We start from the raw sequence: 16,121 nt of genomic DNA, 5'->3' as shown, positions 1-16,121 counted from the left end.
TCCAAGTACTGGGGTTCAAAGACATATGCACCATGCCTGGTCTAAACCTGCTTCTCTAGATTAATAAGGCATAAAAAGAGCAGAAGCAAAATTGTCATTGATCATGAGTTGGACACATAATCCGTTCCTTTTTGAGTGTGTGTGTGTGTGTGTGTGTAATTTTAATACTAAACAGTTGTAGGCATAAAGAAGGATCTTATAATCTAGGTGGGTAGCCAAAACACAATTGTACATACTGATTTTTGCTAGGACATGATCGTGTATGATGTACATAAAGAGAATGAGGTATCAGTAGCTAATAACAGGTGCTGATTATATGTGTATATAAATATCTTTGTGTGAATGTATGAATGTGGAGACAATTTAGAGAACAAGATCATCTCAAGTACATTAGCTACCAAAAACAAGCAAAAAGAACCCCCCCCCACACACACACACACAAGTATGTACTGAAGAGTGTAGAGCAAATGTAACCCTTGCATACTGCAGTGGGAATACAGTGACAGGTTACAGTAGAAAGCCATTTGGGAAGGCCTGGACAGATGGCAGTAGTTAAGAGGACTTGTCTTTGCAGACAACCCAGGTTTGAGTGCCAGCACCGACTCAGAGGCTAACAACTGTTTGTAACTCTAGTTCCAAAGTATATGACACTTTCTTCTGACCTGTGCAAGCACCAAGCACACATGTGGTGCACATACATGCATGCAGACAAAATACTCGTACTCATAAACATAAGTACATCCTTAATAAAGAAAGAAACCATATGGGAAACACCAAGTGGAGGCTTCTCCTGACATTCCTTTTGGGGTATGTGCATCCAAAGAAGCAGTGTCTTGAAACCACCCCGTTCCTAGTAGTGTTATTCACAGTAGACACATGCAGAAACACCTCAACAGTTAACAGATTAGCATTAACCGATGAGTAGATCAACAAAATGTAGACTGTTGCTCTCCCCTGAAAGGGAGGGGAGTCCTGCCATCAGGTGCATCAGTGCTCAGTGAAGTGCACGGGCTACAAGTGCTGTGTGCCTACTTTGTGAGGGATCCAGAGACACAAGTGGAATGGTGGCTGCCAGAGGCTCAGCGGGGGAATGTGGGGAGTTGTGTAGGCTTTGGGTGTACAAATTGAAACACTTCGGGGATTGCATAACAATAATACAAATGAGGTAATACTACTAAGCTATGCCTAAAAATGATTATGATGGCAAATTGCTTTAAAGAGGCTATGATGGTAAAATTTGAATAACAGTTAAATTTATCTTAAACTGAGACCGTAAGTGTGAACTAGAATCAGCTTTCTGTGTCTTAGGGCATCTTTGGATAATAATAGCTAATACTTGTGGGCCACTTACTGCATGTTCTGAAAGTATGATTAAAAAGTATGAATAGATCCCCACTACAGCCCTAAGAGCACAGTGACCTGGACCAGCAGGTTGTTCTTCAGTGGCAGGGTCCCAGTGGGGTGGTGCCATGGCATGAGAAACAGAGAAGATAAAAACTGGGCTTGTGAGCCTGCACAAATTTTGTCTTATGCTACACAAGTTTATTAAAAAGTTCAGCATTTTATATACTGCTTGCAGGGTGAAATATAGGCAACGTCAGCAGAGAGCTAAGTCAGACAATGTTGGCAAAGAGAGCACAGGGTTCCTCAGACACAGCTGCCTTAGGACTGATAACCACAGCACGGGGGAAGAGTCGGGTCCTCAGAAGCTGCAACCTTGACTTCTGAGGCACTGGCTCTAGAATCAGGCTGGCCTTGCCAAGTCCACTCCAGGACAAGGACACAGAACTAGTTTCCTTTGTCCTTTCATCAGGGTCTCTGAGAAAGTTGGGTTGGTGTAGCTCCCCACGGGAAGGTGCTAGTATTAATTAGTCCTATGAGTCACCAAACGGAGCCGTGATGGAGCATGGCAGAAGTTTGCACAGGCTGGGAGTGGGGGACATTTCTAGGGGGTCCAGCCCCAGAAACCGGCTTTAACCTCACGTTCAACTTGCTGCTTTCCAGGCCAGTTAGCCTCGGCTACACCTGTCCACTACACTCACAGTTGTTTTTTCTTGTCGGGTGTGAATGCTTTTCTCCTTTGCACTACTACCCACAATTAAAACTGTTCTAGGATTATGATTTGTTTTTGTTTTTTATGACAGTGTCTTGCTTTCTAGCCCGTGCTGTCCTCCTGCCTCAACCTCCCCAGTGCTGGGATTGCAGGTGTGTGCCACTGTGCCCAGCCTGTTTTATTAGCTTGCTGTCAGCTGAAATACCTGTTTCTGTTGGCAGATTGTATGAGAAGCACAAACTAGGTAACTGCATTTGTGTTGTTGAGGTGATGCCAACAGCCAGCAAGTGAAATGTCCTACTTCAGTCACCATGGTAATCGGATATTTCAGTTGGGAAACATGTGAAATCTAATGATCATTATGCATTCATAATGTTAGAGGAGTTCAGGTTGACACATGTTATGGATGAAAGTCCCCTGGCTTATCCTCAAACTATCTGTCCTTTTTACGAATATCATCCATTGTGCATTAGGCATTTAAGCAGATAATGTGATTACATCCACCTTTGGCTCTCTGTGACTTCAGGGGATTCACAGTGCTTTCTCAATTCCCACTTTCCTTTTCTTTGGAAAGCAAAAACAAATGAAAACAAAAACCAAATTGTGTTTTCAAAAGGTGTAAAGAGTCGTTTGACCTGTGCAGGGCAGGTTATCCTACTGCCTTGAGCGACCTTTCTGGAGCACGCTTGTAAAGTTGCTAGCTAAGGACGACACTAAACGCAAGTTACACAAGTTTGTCTTTCTTCACAGGTTGCGGATTTGGATGATGAATTTGCTGACTTGGTTTTAGAAGAATTTAGTGACAATTTTGATTTGGTACCAGCTGAAAAGGTAATGTGTTCTTTAGTCATTTAAATAAAATCTTACTAAGTGAATTGGTTTTTCTTACTAAGTGGTTTGGTTTTTCTGTCTTTGGAGCGTGTATATGTGTGTGTTAACTTTTTACACTATGAAAAAATGATGGCTTATGCTGGGCGGTGACACACACCTTTAACCCCAGCCCTGCGGAGGCAGAGGCAGGTGGGCCTCTGTGAGTTCAGGGCCAGCCTGGTCTTTAGCATGAGTTCTAGGACAGCTAGGGCTACACAGAGAAACCCTGTTTTGACGAACCAAAAAAAAAAAAAAAAAGTGGCTTACAAATAGAAGTCACTGCTCCTATTAGTGCTTAGTGACAGCAGCGTGTGCAGAGTTGGAAGTTGAGTCAGTTTCTCCATAGAGTCAGGGTCAGTTAACCTTCTCTTGTTGGTAGCTCTCTAAGCGGGCCTGAGGTCCTGGTTCTCAGAGGAGGAGAACCTACTCCTGCCCTTTCCTAGGCCAGCAGAATTCCAAGATGCCTTCTAAACCGCGTCCTTATGCCCACAGGTAAGTGCGGCTCTCTGCATCTGCAGAAAATGACAGCTGGCCCTAATCAGCCCCAGTGCTTACAACCGTTTTCAGTATTTTTCAGCATCTGATGTACCTTAAATGTCTCTGTCTTCTGACACTTCGCAGTATTTCCAGAGACCTCACTGTAAGGCTCATAGAGACTTACTCTAGGGAACAAGAGACAACAGCCACATCCCATGTGCTGAGTAGTGATTAAGGTTACAAAACAGTGGAGCCATACAGAATGGTGGAGGTGCAGGAAGAGTACTGGGAGAGTCTGTGTGGACAGGTATACTGTGCACAGATCCATGCTCGTTCTCTGTGTCTGCCTTTAGCTACAGACCGCGATACACAGAGTGACGCTGGCTCGGGCCGCAGTGCCTGTGCTGTGTGGGAGCGCCTTGAAGAACAAGGGTGTGCAGCCCTTGCTGGATGCCATCACTATGTACTTGCCGTCACCTGAGGAGCGTGAGCATGGCTTTCTGTAAGTACGCGACCAATACATTAAATCACACGCCTGGAAGAATGAAAGGCCTGTTTGATAAAAGTAGCCATTTAACGTAGCCTTAAAAATAGAAACCAGTGGTAAGAATATCTCTGTAAATGATACAGAGCCGTAGTAATTTTCACTTGAAAACAACATTTTTGCTTTCTTTTAAAACTTGTCGTAGTTGGTAGAACTGTGCAGGTAGGTGGCTATTTACCCAGAGAGTTGATTCTGCCATCTGTGTTGGAGTTTTGGTTTTTTTGTTTTGTTTTTCTTTAAGGTTGTTACTCATTTAGTAGATTTGTTTATATTCATCTAGATTTCAGGATTTTCCTATGGTAAATATTCTGTGATTTTTTTTTTTTTTTTCAAAAAGATCATTGTTTCTTCCTGCTGTCAAGCTCTGGACATAATAGATTTCTAACATCTGAAGTAGTGTTAAGCAGAATAGTGGAGAAATGGGTTTTATGTTAAGAAGGACAGTGATTTTTTCACATCTAAATTGGAAAGGCATCATGGGACGTGAGCGTGGGCATGACTTCATGTAGCCTTGTTCCAGGTGATCCAGTGAAGTGTAGGTGATAGAACTCGTCTCCCCCGACCTAAGAAATCGAGTGAGTTCATCTTTGTTAAGCATAAGGACCGGTGCTGGCATGTAGAAAATTTCCTTATTTGAACCATTAAAGTTAAAGGCAGAAGTCTAACGAGGAATGAGACTGGAGAAAGACTATTGTCAGAAGTGCTTAACTTACTCTGCGTCTTAGACTTCCTTGAGACTGGTGAAAATACCATTTATCTTTTTTCAGAAAAATGCACCTATGCGCAAAAATCTGTCACCTTCAGGAAAATTCAAAGCTTTACATTTCTTTAAGAATACCATCTCTGTAACAAGCTCCAATTTCCACTGTAGACTGGTGGTGTTATCAGCTACACACGAGGTGAAGTGAGAGCCCGACAGCAACAATTAGAGAACATTCATTTATCCTGTGGACTCCTTGGTTTTATGACCTTTGAGGGTACGCTTTTTAAGGAGAGAGTTTGTGCAGTGAAGATGTTTGCAATTATGGCAGTACTTGAGAGAGAACCCATTATTTTTCCTTTTAGTTTTGAAGATTTATTGGTAAGCTCTGCATGAAGTACTTTAGTCAGTGATGGAAGAGAGGGCTGTAGTGACATTACTTCCTGGGTCTGGATAACTTTACATGCGATCTTTGGAGAACCCTGGTGGTCTGTGCAGAGCTGGGCCTTCTCTGATGCCTCCCTTGTCTTGCAGGCAGTGGTATAAGGGTGACTTGTGTGCACTGGCGTTTAAAGTGCTGCACGACAAGCAGCGAGGACCCCTGGTTTTCCTGCGCGTTTATTCGGGCACACTGAAGCCCCAGTTGGCCATCCATAACATCAACAGAAACTGCACGTAAGGGGAAGATTTTGGCTGTTTTCTAAAACTGCACTCATTTATTACAAAGTACTTTACTTTGAAATATAAATTATAAATTATGTTTTTTATAGGGAGAGAATGAGTCGTCTGCTTTTGCCATTTGCTGACCAGCATGTAGAGATCCCTTCCTTGACTGCTGGTAACATTGCTTTGACAGTTGGTCTTAAACAAGTGAGTGACCACGTGGGTTCCATAGCAAATCATATAAATGTGATTTATAAATAGTTTATAATAGCAAAATTTTTACAAATCGTCATTATATGAAATATGATGGCATAGTCATCAATATGGCTGAATGCCATACATTAGTTAGAAAGAAAAACAGATTAAGAGAAACCCACAGAATGAATTATAGTCAAATGAAGCTCAATGCCAAGTAAAGTCTACTACTTGTTGAAATGTGTTTGTCAAGTTTACTTAAAATACTGTTTTATTTGCATGGAATTTTCACCTATTTGTGTGTTTGTGGGAGGTATGGGGAGGGTCTCTCTTTCTCTGTCACTGAGTTGCCCAGGCTTGCCTTGAGCTTTCTGTCCATCCCTGGCTGGTCTCAAACTCCACTGCTATGCTTGGTGAGTTTGCCTGTTTGATCTAACCGTACAACTGATCAGATAAAGATGAAAGACATTTTGCTATCAAGAGCTCTTTAAGGGCCACGACTTGGGTGTCTTTTGTTCTTAGTTAGTTCTCAGTCTGCAGTGGACTTCAGTGCTTGCACACAATGGCCACCACCTAGACATTTATAGAGTGAAAGGAAGGACACACTTAGAGCCACATCTGGTTTGGGTGGGTTAAAACTTTCTTTTAATTCAGATTAGTCAAATGTATTTTTCTATTAAACTTGGGCACATCTCATATTGGGATAAAAATTGTTACTTTAACCTTTTAAACTCTTCATAAATAACTGCAGCTTTCAGAAATGTTTAGGAGAAAACTTCCATGGTCTGAATTTTATACCTGGGATATTTTGGAGAAAGAGTTTCTCTGTGTAGCCTTGGCTGTCCTGGAACTTTTCTCTGTAGACCAGGCTGGCCTTGAACTCAGATATCTGCCTGCCTTTGCCTCCTGAGTGCTGAGGGTGTGCTGCCATGCCTGACTGAACCTGGCTTTGTGACTGTTGTCTTCCTGGTGCATATTTGAGGGAGGAGAGCTGTCCAGAGCCTTGGCATGAGCAGAGCGGGGGACACTGCAGTTTCATAGTTTGCGTGCGGTCTCTGCCACCCATGGTGGAGCTTCAGTTGCTGGGAATGCTGCTTTGTCCCCACGAAGCTCCTTCTCGCTGTCTCTGTGTGCTCTGCTTACGTGGATGTTTGGGGTAATAGAGAATTTTTTTGTAAAACAGTAAGAAATTCCTTTTTTTTCTTCCAGTTTTTCAAAATAGGGTTTCTCTGTAGCATTGGATCCTGTCCTGGAACTAGCTCTGTAGACCAGGCTGGCCTCGAACTCACAGAGATCCGCCTGCCTCTGCCTCCCGAGTGCTGAGATTAAAGGCGTGTGCCACCACTGCCTGGCAGTAAGAAATTCTTAACTGGTGTTAAAAACATGAGTTTTTAGTGAACCTGCCTTGCCATCATAGGAAATTCAGGCAGATGAATACATTTTTGGCCAGTAAATTTTGGTTTGGTGTATATTATATATATGTTTCATTATTTGTTAGAATTTATTTATTTAAAAATAAACCCTTTTTTCCCCAAATTGCTTTTTTTAAAGATTTATTTATTTATTTATTTATTTATTATTTACATATTATGTATTATAGTGTTCTGCCTGCATGTATGCCTGCAGGGCAGAAGAGGGCATCAGATCTCATTATAGATGGCTGTGAGCCATCATGTAGTTACTGGGAATTGGCCTGAGGTCCTCTGGAAGAGCAGCCAGTGCTCTTAGCCCCTGTGCTATGTCTCCAGCCCTTTAGAACTTATGACAGTGACATTTTAGGTAGCGTTATCACACAAGGTAATGAGCTTTGTTTGCGTGGAGTTGTAGGATCTGTGGATTTATCTCCTTCAGTTGAACGAGAAGAGTGTGTTACACTAACATCCTGTCTAGTGGTTCCGAGTAAGAGTGCTAGCCAGGAAGCTGTCCCATTTGCTTGCAGACTGTCACAGGAGACACCATAGTCTCTTCCAAGTCCAGCGCCTTAGCTGCAGCCCGTCGAGCGGGAAGGGAAGAAAAGAAGCACGGGAAAAACAGTGAAGCAGAGAGTCTGCTGTTGGCGGGGGTGGAGATCCCAGAACCTGTTTTCTTCTGCACCATAGAACCCCCATCAGTGGCCAAGCAACCAGGTACAGACTGTCTTTAAAGTGTCTCAGTTCACTGGTGTCGGTAGTATATGGGAAGTCGTCACAGTGAGTTCTCAAGAGACTTCCTGCCTGATAGAGTTTCCTGCATGACAGAGGTAGATTTTATTTGTGGTTTGGTCTGTGCTTTACAATCGCTTTGACTTTTACAAACTCCATATATATCTTAGCCATTTTTCTACTTTCATATACTTCTCATTCTTATTCTATTCTTGTAATACTTTTGTTGGTTGGTTGGTTGGTTGGTTGGTTGGTTGTGTTGTTTTTTTTGGTTTTGTTTTTGGCTTACAGGGTATCTTTGTTTAGCACTGGCTGTCCTGGAACTCGTCCTGTAGACTATGATGGCCTCAAACACAGAGATCCACCTGCTTCTGCCTCCCAAGCTTTGGGATTAAAGGCTTGTACCACCACCACCCAGCCTTGTAATGCTTTTTATGGGATTCTAATTAATTGACCCTACCTTGCCCTGCCCTCCTAGTGTGTTAGATTAATTAGGACATGAATTTTAACTAATTCACTTTTTTGCATCTAAAGTATGAACCAGTTCTGACTCCCTGAAGATGGTGTGCCATTTTGTGTTGTGGTTTCTCTTCTTTGACATAGTCTTGCTTACACTGTAATGGTTTTCCCTGAACTTGTCTGTCTTTAAAACCCTGTAGGTCATCTCAAACATCAACGCTTTATGAGGCTCTCAATGAATACTCAGTTATGAAGACTACCTAAAGACAAGCTTTATAGTTTTCTTTACCCCCTTTAAAGATGAGCTGGACTCACAGATTATGGGAGAATAAGAACAATCTTTATTTCCTCTCTGTATCTCCTATGATGTAATGGAAAGGAAATCTCTAGCCGGGTGGGGTTGCAGTTCTTCATCTACCCGGCTAGAGTGCAGAGAAAGAAACCAGAGTGCAGTGTAAGGGCCTGATACTGGAGAAACCGTCTCTTGTCTTGTCCAGTTGCTGAAGGAACAGTGTCTAATGTGAGGCAGATGTAGAGGCTGGGGCAGAGGCTCAGTGACTAAGAGCACTTGCTCTGTCAGAGGTCCTGAGTTCAGTTCCCAGCACACACACAGCTACTCGCAACTGCCAGTAACTCGGGTTCCCAGGATCTGATGCTCTCTCTGATTTCCTTAGTAACAACCAGTTATTGGTACATATTTACATGCAGACACTCATCTATAAAACATTTAAAAGAAAAAAAAAAAAGAAAGAAAAAGATATAGAAAATCCAAAGTCTGAAATGCATGAAATTTGAACATTTCTCATCTCGAGCATTTCAGATAAGGGATATTCATCCATTATTATTATTATTATTTTAACATGAAGTAATAGAAAAAGTATTAATGAGTCAAGAGATGACTCAGTGGTTAACAGCACCCCCTGTTCTTGCAGAGGACTAATTTGGGTTCCCAGAATCCAGTGCTGGATTATGGTGACTAGCAACCATCTGTCACTTAATTTCCAGAGAATCTGACACCTTCCTTTGGCCTCCAAGGACATCAGCATGCAAATGGTGCATAGACATACAAGAAGTCAGAGTGCTCTTACACATAAATCTTTTTAAAGTACTATTTTTTTCATGTGAAGTCTTTGAAATATGGTATGCATTTTACATTTATAGTACCTATTAATTTAGAGCAGTAATACTTAAAATGCCCAATGGCTACTGTTGGACAGCACAGCTCTAGAAGGCCTGGTTTATATACCTAAGAACAATTTGAATGAATATAGTGATAAAGGTTAGCTTTTTAATCTGTGCTTCAGCTCTTTCTTACGGCTGCACTTTTCAGTCCATGGAACTTTTATAAAGAAGGCAAGCATATTCATCAGCAAAGTCTATATTGTCTGACTCTACATAACACACAGTGATTCGTCTTCAGAGTCACCTGTAGTTGAGAATTTACCAGAGGGATCAGATGTTATTCATCTTCTCTTTGCTGGCTCTTCATTGTACCCAGTGTTTATGAAGGCCTGTTGGCCCTTTTTTTTTCCCCCGGTTCCTAGATTTGTCTTTATGAAGTAGAGCCAGATGACGTTACTGGCCTTTTAATGTCGTTCAGTGGCTTCCCAGTGTAAAGCCAGACTTCCCAGCATGCTCCCTCTGGCCCGCACCTTCCTTCTCATCTAGTGCTGCTCTTTACTGGCTGATGTCTGGCCGCCAGCCTGCTTGCTACTGTACCCAGCTCACTGTGGAGATGTGTGCACATACTCACTCTTAAGCACCTCTCATTGGAATTGTCTTACCTTGTTTTAGTCTCTGCATCTATGACTCTTTGAAATTTTCTTTTTTTTTTTTTTAAATCAATGTACCTGATTGTTAGTCTGTGCTCCCCACTTCAGACTCTTTGCTTATTTACATAAAAACGAAGTGAAGATAATGATAGGTATTGTTTAATCACTCAGATTTGGATCATGCGTTGGACCGCCTTCAGCGTGAAGATCCCAGTTTAAAAGTGAGGATTGATCCTGACTCTGGACAAGTACGTATTTATTACCCAGCCCTAGAAGGGAGAGAAGGAAGACCTTGACTAGTCTACACTCCTGAAAGAAAATGCTCTGATTCATAATTTAAGCTTCCCTTTATGATGTTGTCATTCTAAATAAACACTCTCTTTAATTCCCTAAAATAACTACATTTCACATGTACAGATCACTCCCCATCTGTTTTGACTTTCCATAATACAGGCTTTTGTGAAGTTTTAAAATGAGGTTCAACTCTTAACACTGGTGCTTATAGAAGCAGCATGCTAGAGGGAGGTCAGAAACCATAGAGGCCTGTTTCTCTGTTATATGCATGTTCAAACTAGCCTAGGGCTTGTCACTCCCTCCAGCATGTAAGAAATACCCATGTAGTTGGGAGGTTTTAGGGAAGCTGTTTACCTCATTCTCAAGGCATCGTCTTCAGCATAGTTTCAAACAGTTGTCTGCTTTTTCACAAGAAAAGGGTTTTAGCTGGGTATAGTGGCGCATGCCTTAATCCTAGCACTTGAGAGGCAGAGGCAAGTGGATCTCCGAGTTCTAGGACAGTCTGGTCTACAAAGTGAGTTCCAGGACAGCCAGCGCTATTTAATGAGACCCAGGCAGAAAAATACCGCCACACAGCCCACCCCCAACCCACACCACCCAAAAAAGAAAGAAAAGGGTTTTAGCCTGGTCTTGGGTGGTTCATGTCTGGTTCCAATACTTGAGAGGCTGAGGTAATAGGGTTGCTACAAGTTTAAGGTGAATCTAGACTGCACACAAGTAAAAACCTGTCAAAAAGCAAATTGGGCTGGAGAGGTGGCTTAGTGGTTAAGAGTACTTGCTTCTCTTCCAGAGGACCTGGGTTCAATTCTCAGCGCCCACGTGATGATTTACTGCCATCTGTAACTCCAGTTCCAGGGGATCCAGTGCTCTATTCTGGCTCAGTGGGCACCAGCCATACATACAGGCATACATACACACATACATGCAGGCAAAATACCCATATATATAAAATATTAAAAACTAGAGCCAGGAAGATGTCTCAGTGAGTAAAGGCACTGGCTGCCCAGGCCTCCAAATACGTTGTTCTCTGACCCCTGCACAAGCTTCTCCTCTACATTATACACAAACATACCACATATACAATAATAGAGAAACAATAAACAAACTGCACACAAAGAAAGAAGATACAAAGCATAGTCCAGAACATTGTTCTGTTGCACTGACCAGAATTCGATATAGGGGTTAGAGAACTTGATGCCACTTACTCACCCAACTGGTGACCAAACTGTTGTGAAAGGAGACTACAGTTGATCCACTATCCTAGCCAGGAAAATGAGTCATATTTTCATATCGGAACCCAAAATTTTTCAAAAGAAATTTAGTTGTAATTAATGGAAAATTACTTAAATACATGAACACCATTACTTTTTATAATATTTTTGAAATTCTTTCTCTGTATACAATATTTTGTCTTATCTTTTTTCCCTTTTATAAACAGACAGTCCTTTGTGGTATGGGGGAGTTACATATTGAGATTATTCATGACCGAATCAAAAGGGAATATGGCCTAGAGACCTATCTAGGGCCTCTGCAGGTGGCATACCGGGAAACCATCTTAAACTCAGCTCGTGCCACAGGTAAGAAATAAAACATTTGGACATGCTGGGTTTGTCAGTGTTTAGTTGTGTAAATGGGCAGGGGTCACAGTTTCTAGTGTCTCCCACAGTTTTACTGTGTCAGTTTTTAAAAAATTTTGTGACAGACACAGAAGGCCTGGACGGGCATCGTCACAGTGGCCGTGGGACAGGATAAGCTGGTGACACAGACGGCTTGCTTACTTGTACTCACCACTGAAATGTCAGAAGAACTTGAAGTCAGTGGGTTATATTTATTTTATAAAAATGAGTGGCATTCTAGAGAAAGTGCAGGTTTCATGTTTCTGTCCTAAATGTAAGTGCCCAGCTTTTCTGTGTTTGGTTCTTTTAAGCGAAATAACAATGAACACTATTTACCCCAAAGTGAACTGTGCGTGGACAGGTTGTGAAGCCATGCAGACCAGAGATGCCCTGAAGCACACCCAGCGAGCACATTTCACTGGAACTTGAAAAGTTAAGCATAGATGCAGTGACTTGGGCTCTGTTTCTGGACTGTACATCTGCAGCAGTAAAACCAAGATAAACATGAGTAATACCCTTTTTAATTTAATTTTTAATGCCTGAGCTGGTTAGCATGAAACTCTGGAGTTCAAAAGGAAGAGGGAACAAGAGTCTGGGGAAGTAAGTGCACACTGCAGCCATCCGCTGTCTTCTCTACCCCAGCATGGAGGCCACTTCCTCACAAAAAGAGCTGCCTTGGGAGAGTCTTCTCCATAGAAGCTGAGGCAGTGGCATCGAGGCACGAATCCAGATTCGTGATTGTAAGCTTCTGATACAGAGTTTTAAGCCTAAATTTACAGAACCTGTTAGGTACTCGTGAGTAGGTAGCATCTTGAAGAAGCTGAAGGAAGCAGAAGGTCTCTAGAGAGTTTTATTTCAACCCAGGCCTCGAGGGTAGCTCACAGTAAGGTACTATACAAAAAAGAAAACAAATGCTTTTAAAAATGGAAAAAAGGTCCCAGGATTACAGGAACCAATTTGCCAGCTTGAAAAATTCGTTCACTGTCAAACATAGAGTCATTAAACACCAAGAGGCGATGCAGACAGTAATTGCACTCCTCTGAGGAGTGATGTGAATTCACAAGTACATGAGACATAATAGCAGGAGGAAGGGGCAGGTCTCCTTCAGAGTGGAGTGTGAAGTGTCTCCTGAGAGAAGTGCAGGGCATGGCTGGGGTGGGAACACAGCCTGGTAGAAAGGGAGGTGCAGAGTAAGAACCAGATGTGCACAGGGTACATGAAGTAATGACCAGATGTGCACAGGGTGCATGAAGTAATAACCAGATGTGCACAGGGTACATGAAGTAATGACCAGATGTGCACAGGGTACATGAAGTAATGACCAGATGTGCACAGGGTACATGAAGTAAGGACCAGATGTGCACAGGGTACATGAAGTAAGGACCAGATGTGCACAGGGTACATGAAGTAAGGACCAGATGTGCACAGCGTACATGAAGTAATGACCAGATGTGCACAGGGTACATGCCGTGGACGACACTAAAGACAGTTGTGGGAACGGTACTGTAGGTGCTGGCAATATCTGTTTCTTTAGAAATCCTAGGTTTCATGTTGTTCATCTTATTTTTTAGTTTATGTTATGTATACTTTCTTGGATGTTTTATTGTAGTGAGCTCAAAAGGAATTATAAAGGCTCAGTTTTTAGTTTTGAGTATAGGATTTGAGTGGCTGCATTACATTGCTGCTTACGTGAATAGAGCCATTTTGTGTCAGTAGAGTGCTGGTAGCAGCTGCTAGTCAGGAGAGCGTAAGAATGTGGACATAGAGCAAGGCAGAACAAGGCCTCTGGGTTCAGTCCCCAGCACTTAAAAAGAAATTAGATCCTGACATTGTGGTGCACGCCTTTAATCCCAGCACTTGGAAGGCAGAGATAGGTTGATCTCTGTAAGTTCAATGCCAGCCTGGTCTACATAGTGAGTTCCAGGAAAGTCAGAGATGCGTAGTGAGACTCTGTCTCAAAAAAAAAAAAAAAAAAAAAAATAGGAAAAACAAAACAAAAAAACAAAAACAAGGAAAACTGTTTGCCTGTATTTCAAGAAAGTTTTTTTGGGAAAGAAACATTAAATGTTGCTGAAAGAATATATGAAATTTAACAGTTTGGAAATTGACAGAGGAACACATTTTATAGTTTTCATTAGCCGCTTTTTATACTCTCTAGATGTTTTATAATCTGAGTGTTACCTTTTTTCAAGCTCTGGTCATTTATTCAACTCATTTGATTCTATATGTGTGTGTGTGTGTGATTTTTCAAGACAGGGTTTCTCTGCATAAGAGCCCTAGCTATCCTGGAAGTTACTTTGTAGATCAAGCTGACCCGGTCTGCCTCCTGAATGCTGGGATTAAAGGTGTGAGCCACCAGCCCTGGGCCATTTATTTGATAATCTTAAAGACTATTTTCTGAGTAGACTCAGACTTTAGAAGCAGGCAGTTTCAATAAAGGCAGCCTCTACCCCTTAACAGTCTGTTCCTGGCATTTTGCTTTGGCTTCCTTCATTTCTTGGCCAAAAGCTGAGCATTGTCTGAAGTCACCCCCTTATTTTTCATGTATTTCAATGTGTTTGTTTTCAGATACCCTAGACAGGACTTTAGGTGACAAGCGGCATTTTGTGAGGGCAGAACTGGAAGCCCGGCCAGGGGAAGCACCGTCCAGCAGGGCTGTGATTGAGTATGCGGACTGTGTCGGTGAAGACCTAGTGCAGGCCTCCCGAGAGGCCATTGAAAATGCCGTCCACAGTGCATGCCTCCAGGGTAAGGGAAGCAAATAGTAGCACAGTCTCCCCCTTGACGACTTAATCCCTTTTTTCATCTGTATTTTGAGCCAGTTTCTTGTGCATAGCAGCATGTACTCTGCCTTGGTGTTACACTGCTAGCCTCCTGATTATTCCGTCTTTTACAGACACTTCATGTTCTGTCTGTATTTCTTTGTACTTGAGTTGTATTTTTGTTGCATTATTCTTTGTGACTGTTTATTATTCTCTTTATTTTCCCCCTTACTCAGGACCTTTGCTTGGATCCCCAGTTCAAGATGTGGCAATAACATTACACTCGTTGACGATTCACCCCGGCACCTCCACAACTATGGTTAATGCCTGTGTCTCAAGATGTGTCCAAAAGGTAGAGAGCAGTCTCCATGCTTCCGCTTTAAGGAAGTGAGCTGAGTGGGCACCACAGACTCCACAGGCGGCTGTGCTGGCAGAGCTTGTCCTTATGTCCTTGCTGCTGCGGGGTCATCAAGGTGGCTCCTTGCTGCCAAGCCTCATTCTTCGTTTAGTCCCCAGGGCCCATAGAGTGGAAAGGACACCTGACTCCTAGAGTTGTCCTTTGGCCTCCACAGGCTCCCTGTGGTGCTCATGAGTACGTGCTACACACAAATAAGTGTAATTTTAAAATTTTTAAGTTGGTTCTTGAGGTACAGAGCCCAGTCTCATTTTTCCCTTAATTTTATGTCTTCCCACACAATTATCTTGAAAACATTTTCAGCTTCCTTTTGTGGCCTCCGAAGTCTAAGGTTGTAAACTGTGTGTTACACAAGAAAGAGAATGTTTCTGCCATCTTGACTGTTGACATTGTCGTCCTCCAGCATGTGACCATAGTATGTAAAATCAAGTATTAAAGACCTTGGTTTCTTACAAAACCTTATCTCTGGAGTGTTAAAGCAACTGAGGTTACCAGAGCCCTAGGCTTAAGAATATTGGAAATAATTCAGTTTTTCAGCTTTTATGTAACTTTCTTTTACTTGAATAGAAATTTGTTCAACTTATGAACTCCCTTCAGGCCCTGAAGAAAGCTGAGAAGCAGGTGCTGGAGCCCCTGATGAGTCTTGAGGTCACAGTGACTGGAGATTACCTCAGCCCCGTCCTGGCAGACTTGGCCCAAAGAAGAGGGAATGTTCAAGAAATTCAAACTCGCCAGGACAGCAAAGTTGTTATAGGGTTTGTTCCTTTAGCAGAAATGATGGTAAGTTCTTTGCATTTGATCTGTACATATTGTTTAGTATACGAGATCTACACTGAGTAAAACTAGGTGGTTGCTAACACCTGCAGGCATCGGGGCTTAGCTTTAGATTGTGTGCCAAGTTTCAGCCACTCTTAAAAACTTCACCAAGAGTGAAGACTTTGGCCTTCAGTAGTGGGTGAGAGCTATGGAACATAGCACTTCAGACAGGTTATTTCCAACCTTGGGACCACAAAGATTATGGCATACTGTACCAAAATGTGGTCAGTCTGCATGACCACTCTCCCCTTTCTGCCTTAGTTTTGAAGCCAGCATCATTCTCTTCCCCAACCAGGCACTTTGGCTCCTGGGGTAGGCACCAGGGGTACCAACTGATAAGGAGG

At 42.5% G+C, this 16,121-nt stretch overlaps 1 protein-coding gene across 3 annotated transcripts in view; it reads left to right on the top strand.

Annotated features, from left to right (window-relative positions):
* The window catches only part of Gfm2 (GTP dependent ribosome recycling factor mitochondrial 2), a 41,505-nt gene that overhangs the window by 18,648 nt on the left and 6,736 nt on the right, over positions 1–16,121 (top strand). For all 3 annotated transcript variants that reach the window (XM_038324421.2, XM_038324422.2, XM_038324423.2), the window contains 10 exons: positions 2,804–2,884; positions 3,754–3,902; positions 5,179–5,319; positions 5,415–5,514; positions 7,442–7,628; positions 10,046–10,122; positions 11,607–11,745; positions 14,353–14,532; positions 14,783–14,898; positions 15,559–15,741. In XM_038324421.2, coding sequence (XP_038180349.1) covers positions 2,804–2,884; positions 3,754–3,902; positions 5,179–5,319; positions 5,415–5,514; positions 7,442–7,628; positions 10,046–10,122; positions 11,607–11,745; positions 14,353–14,532; positions 14,783–14,898; positions 15,559–15,741 — 1,353 coding nt within the window. The remainder of the gene's footprint in view (positions 1–2,803; positions 2,885–3,753; positions 3,903–5,178; positions 5,320–5,414; positions 5,515–7,441; positions 7,629–10,045; positions 10,123–11,606; positions 11,746–14,352; positions 14,533–14,782; positions 14,899–15,558; positions 15,742–16,121) is intronic.

Source organism: Arvicola amphibius, chromosome 3, assembly GCF_903992535.2.
Source record: "Arvicola amphibius chromosome 3, mArvAmp1.2, whole genome shotgun sequence".
Classification (NCBI taxonomy): domain Eukaryota; kingdom Metazoa; phylum Chordata; class Mammalia; order Rodentia; family Cricetidae; genus Arvicola; species Arvicola amphibius.
Note: the sequence above shows the minus strand (reverse complement) of the source record. Positions and strands in the feature narration are given on the sequence as shown.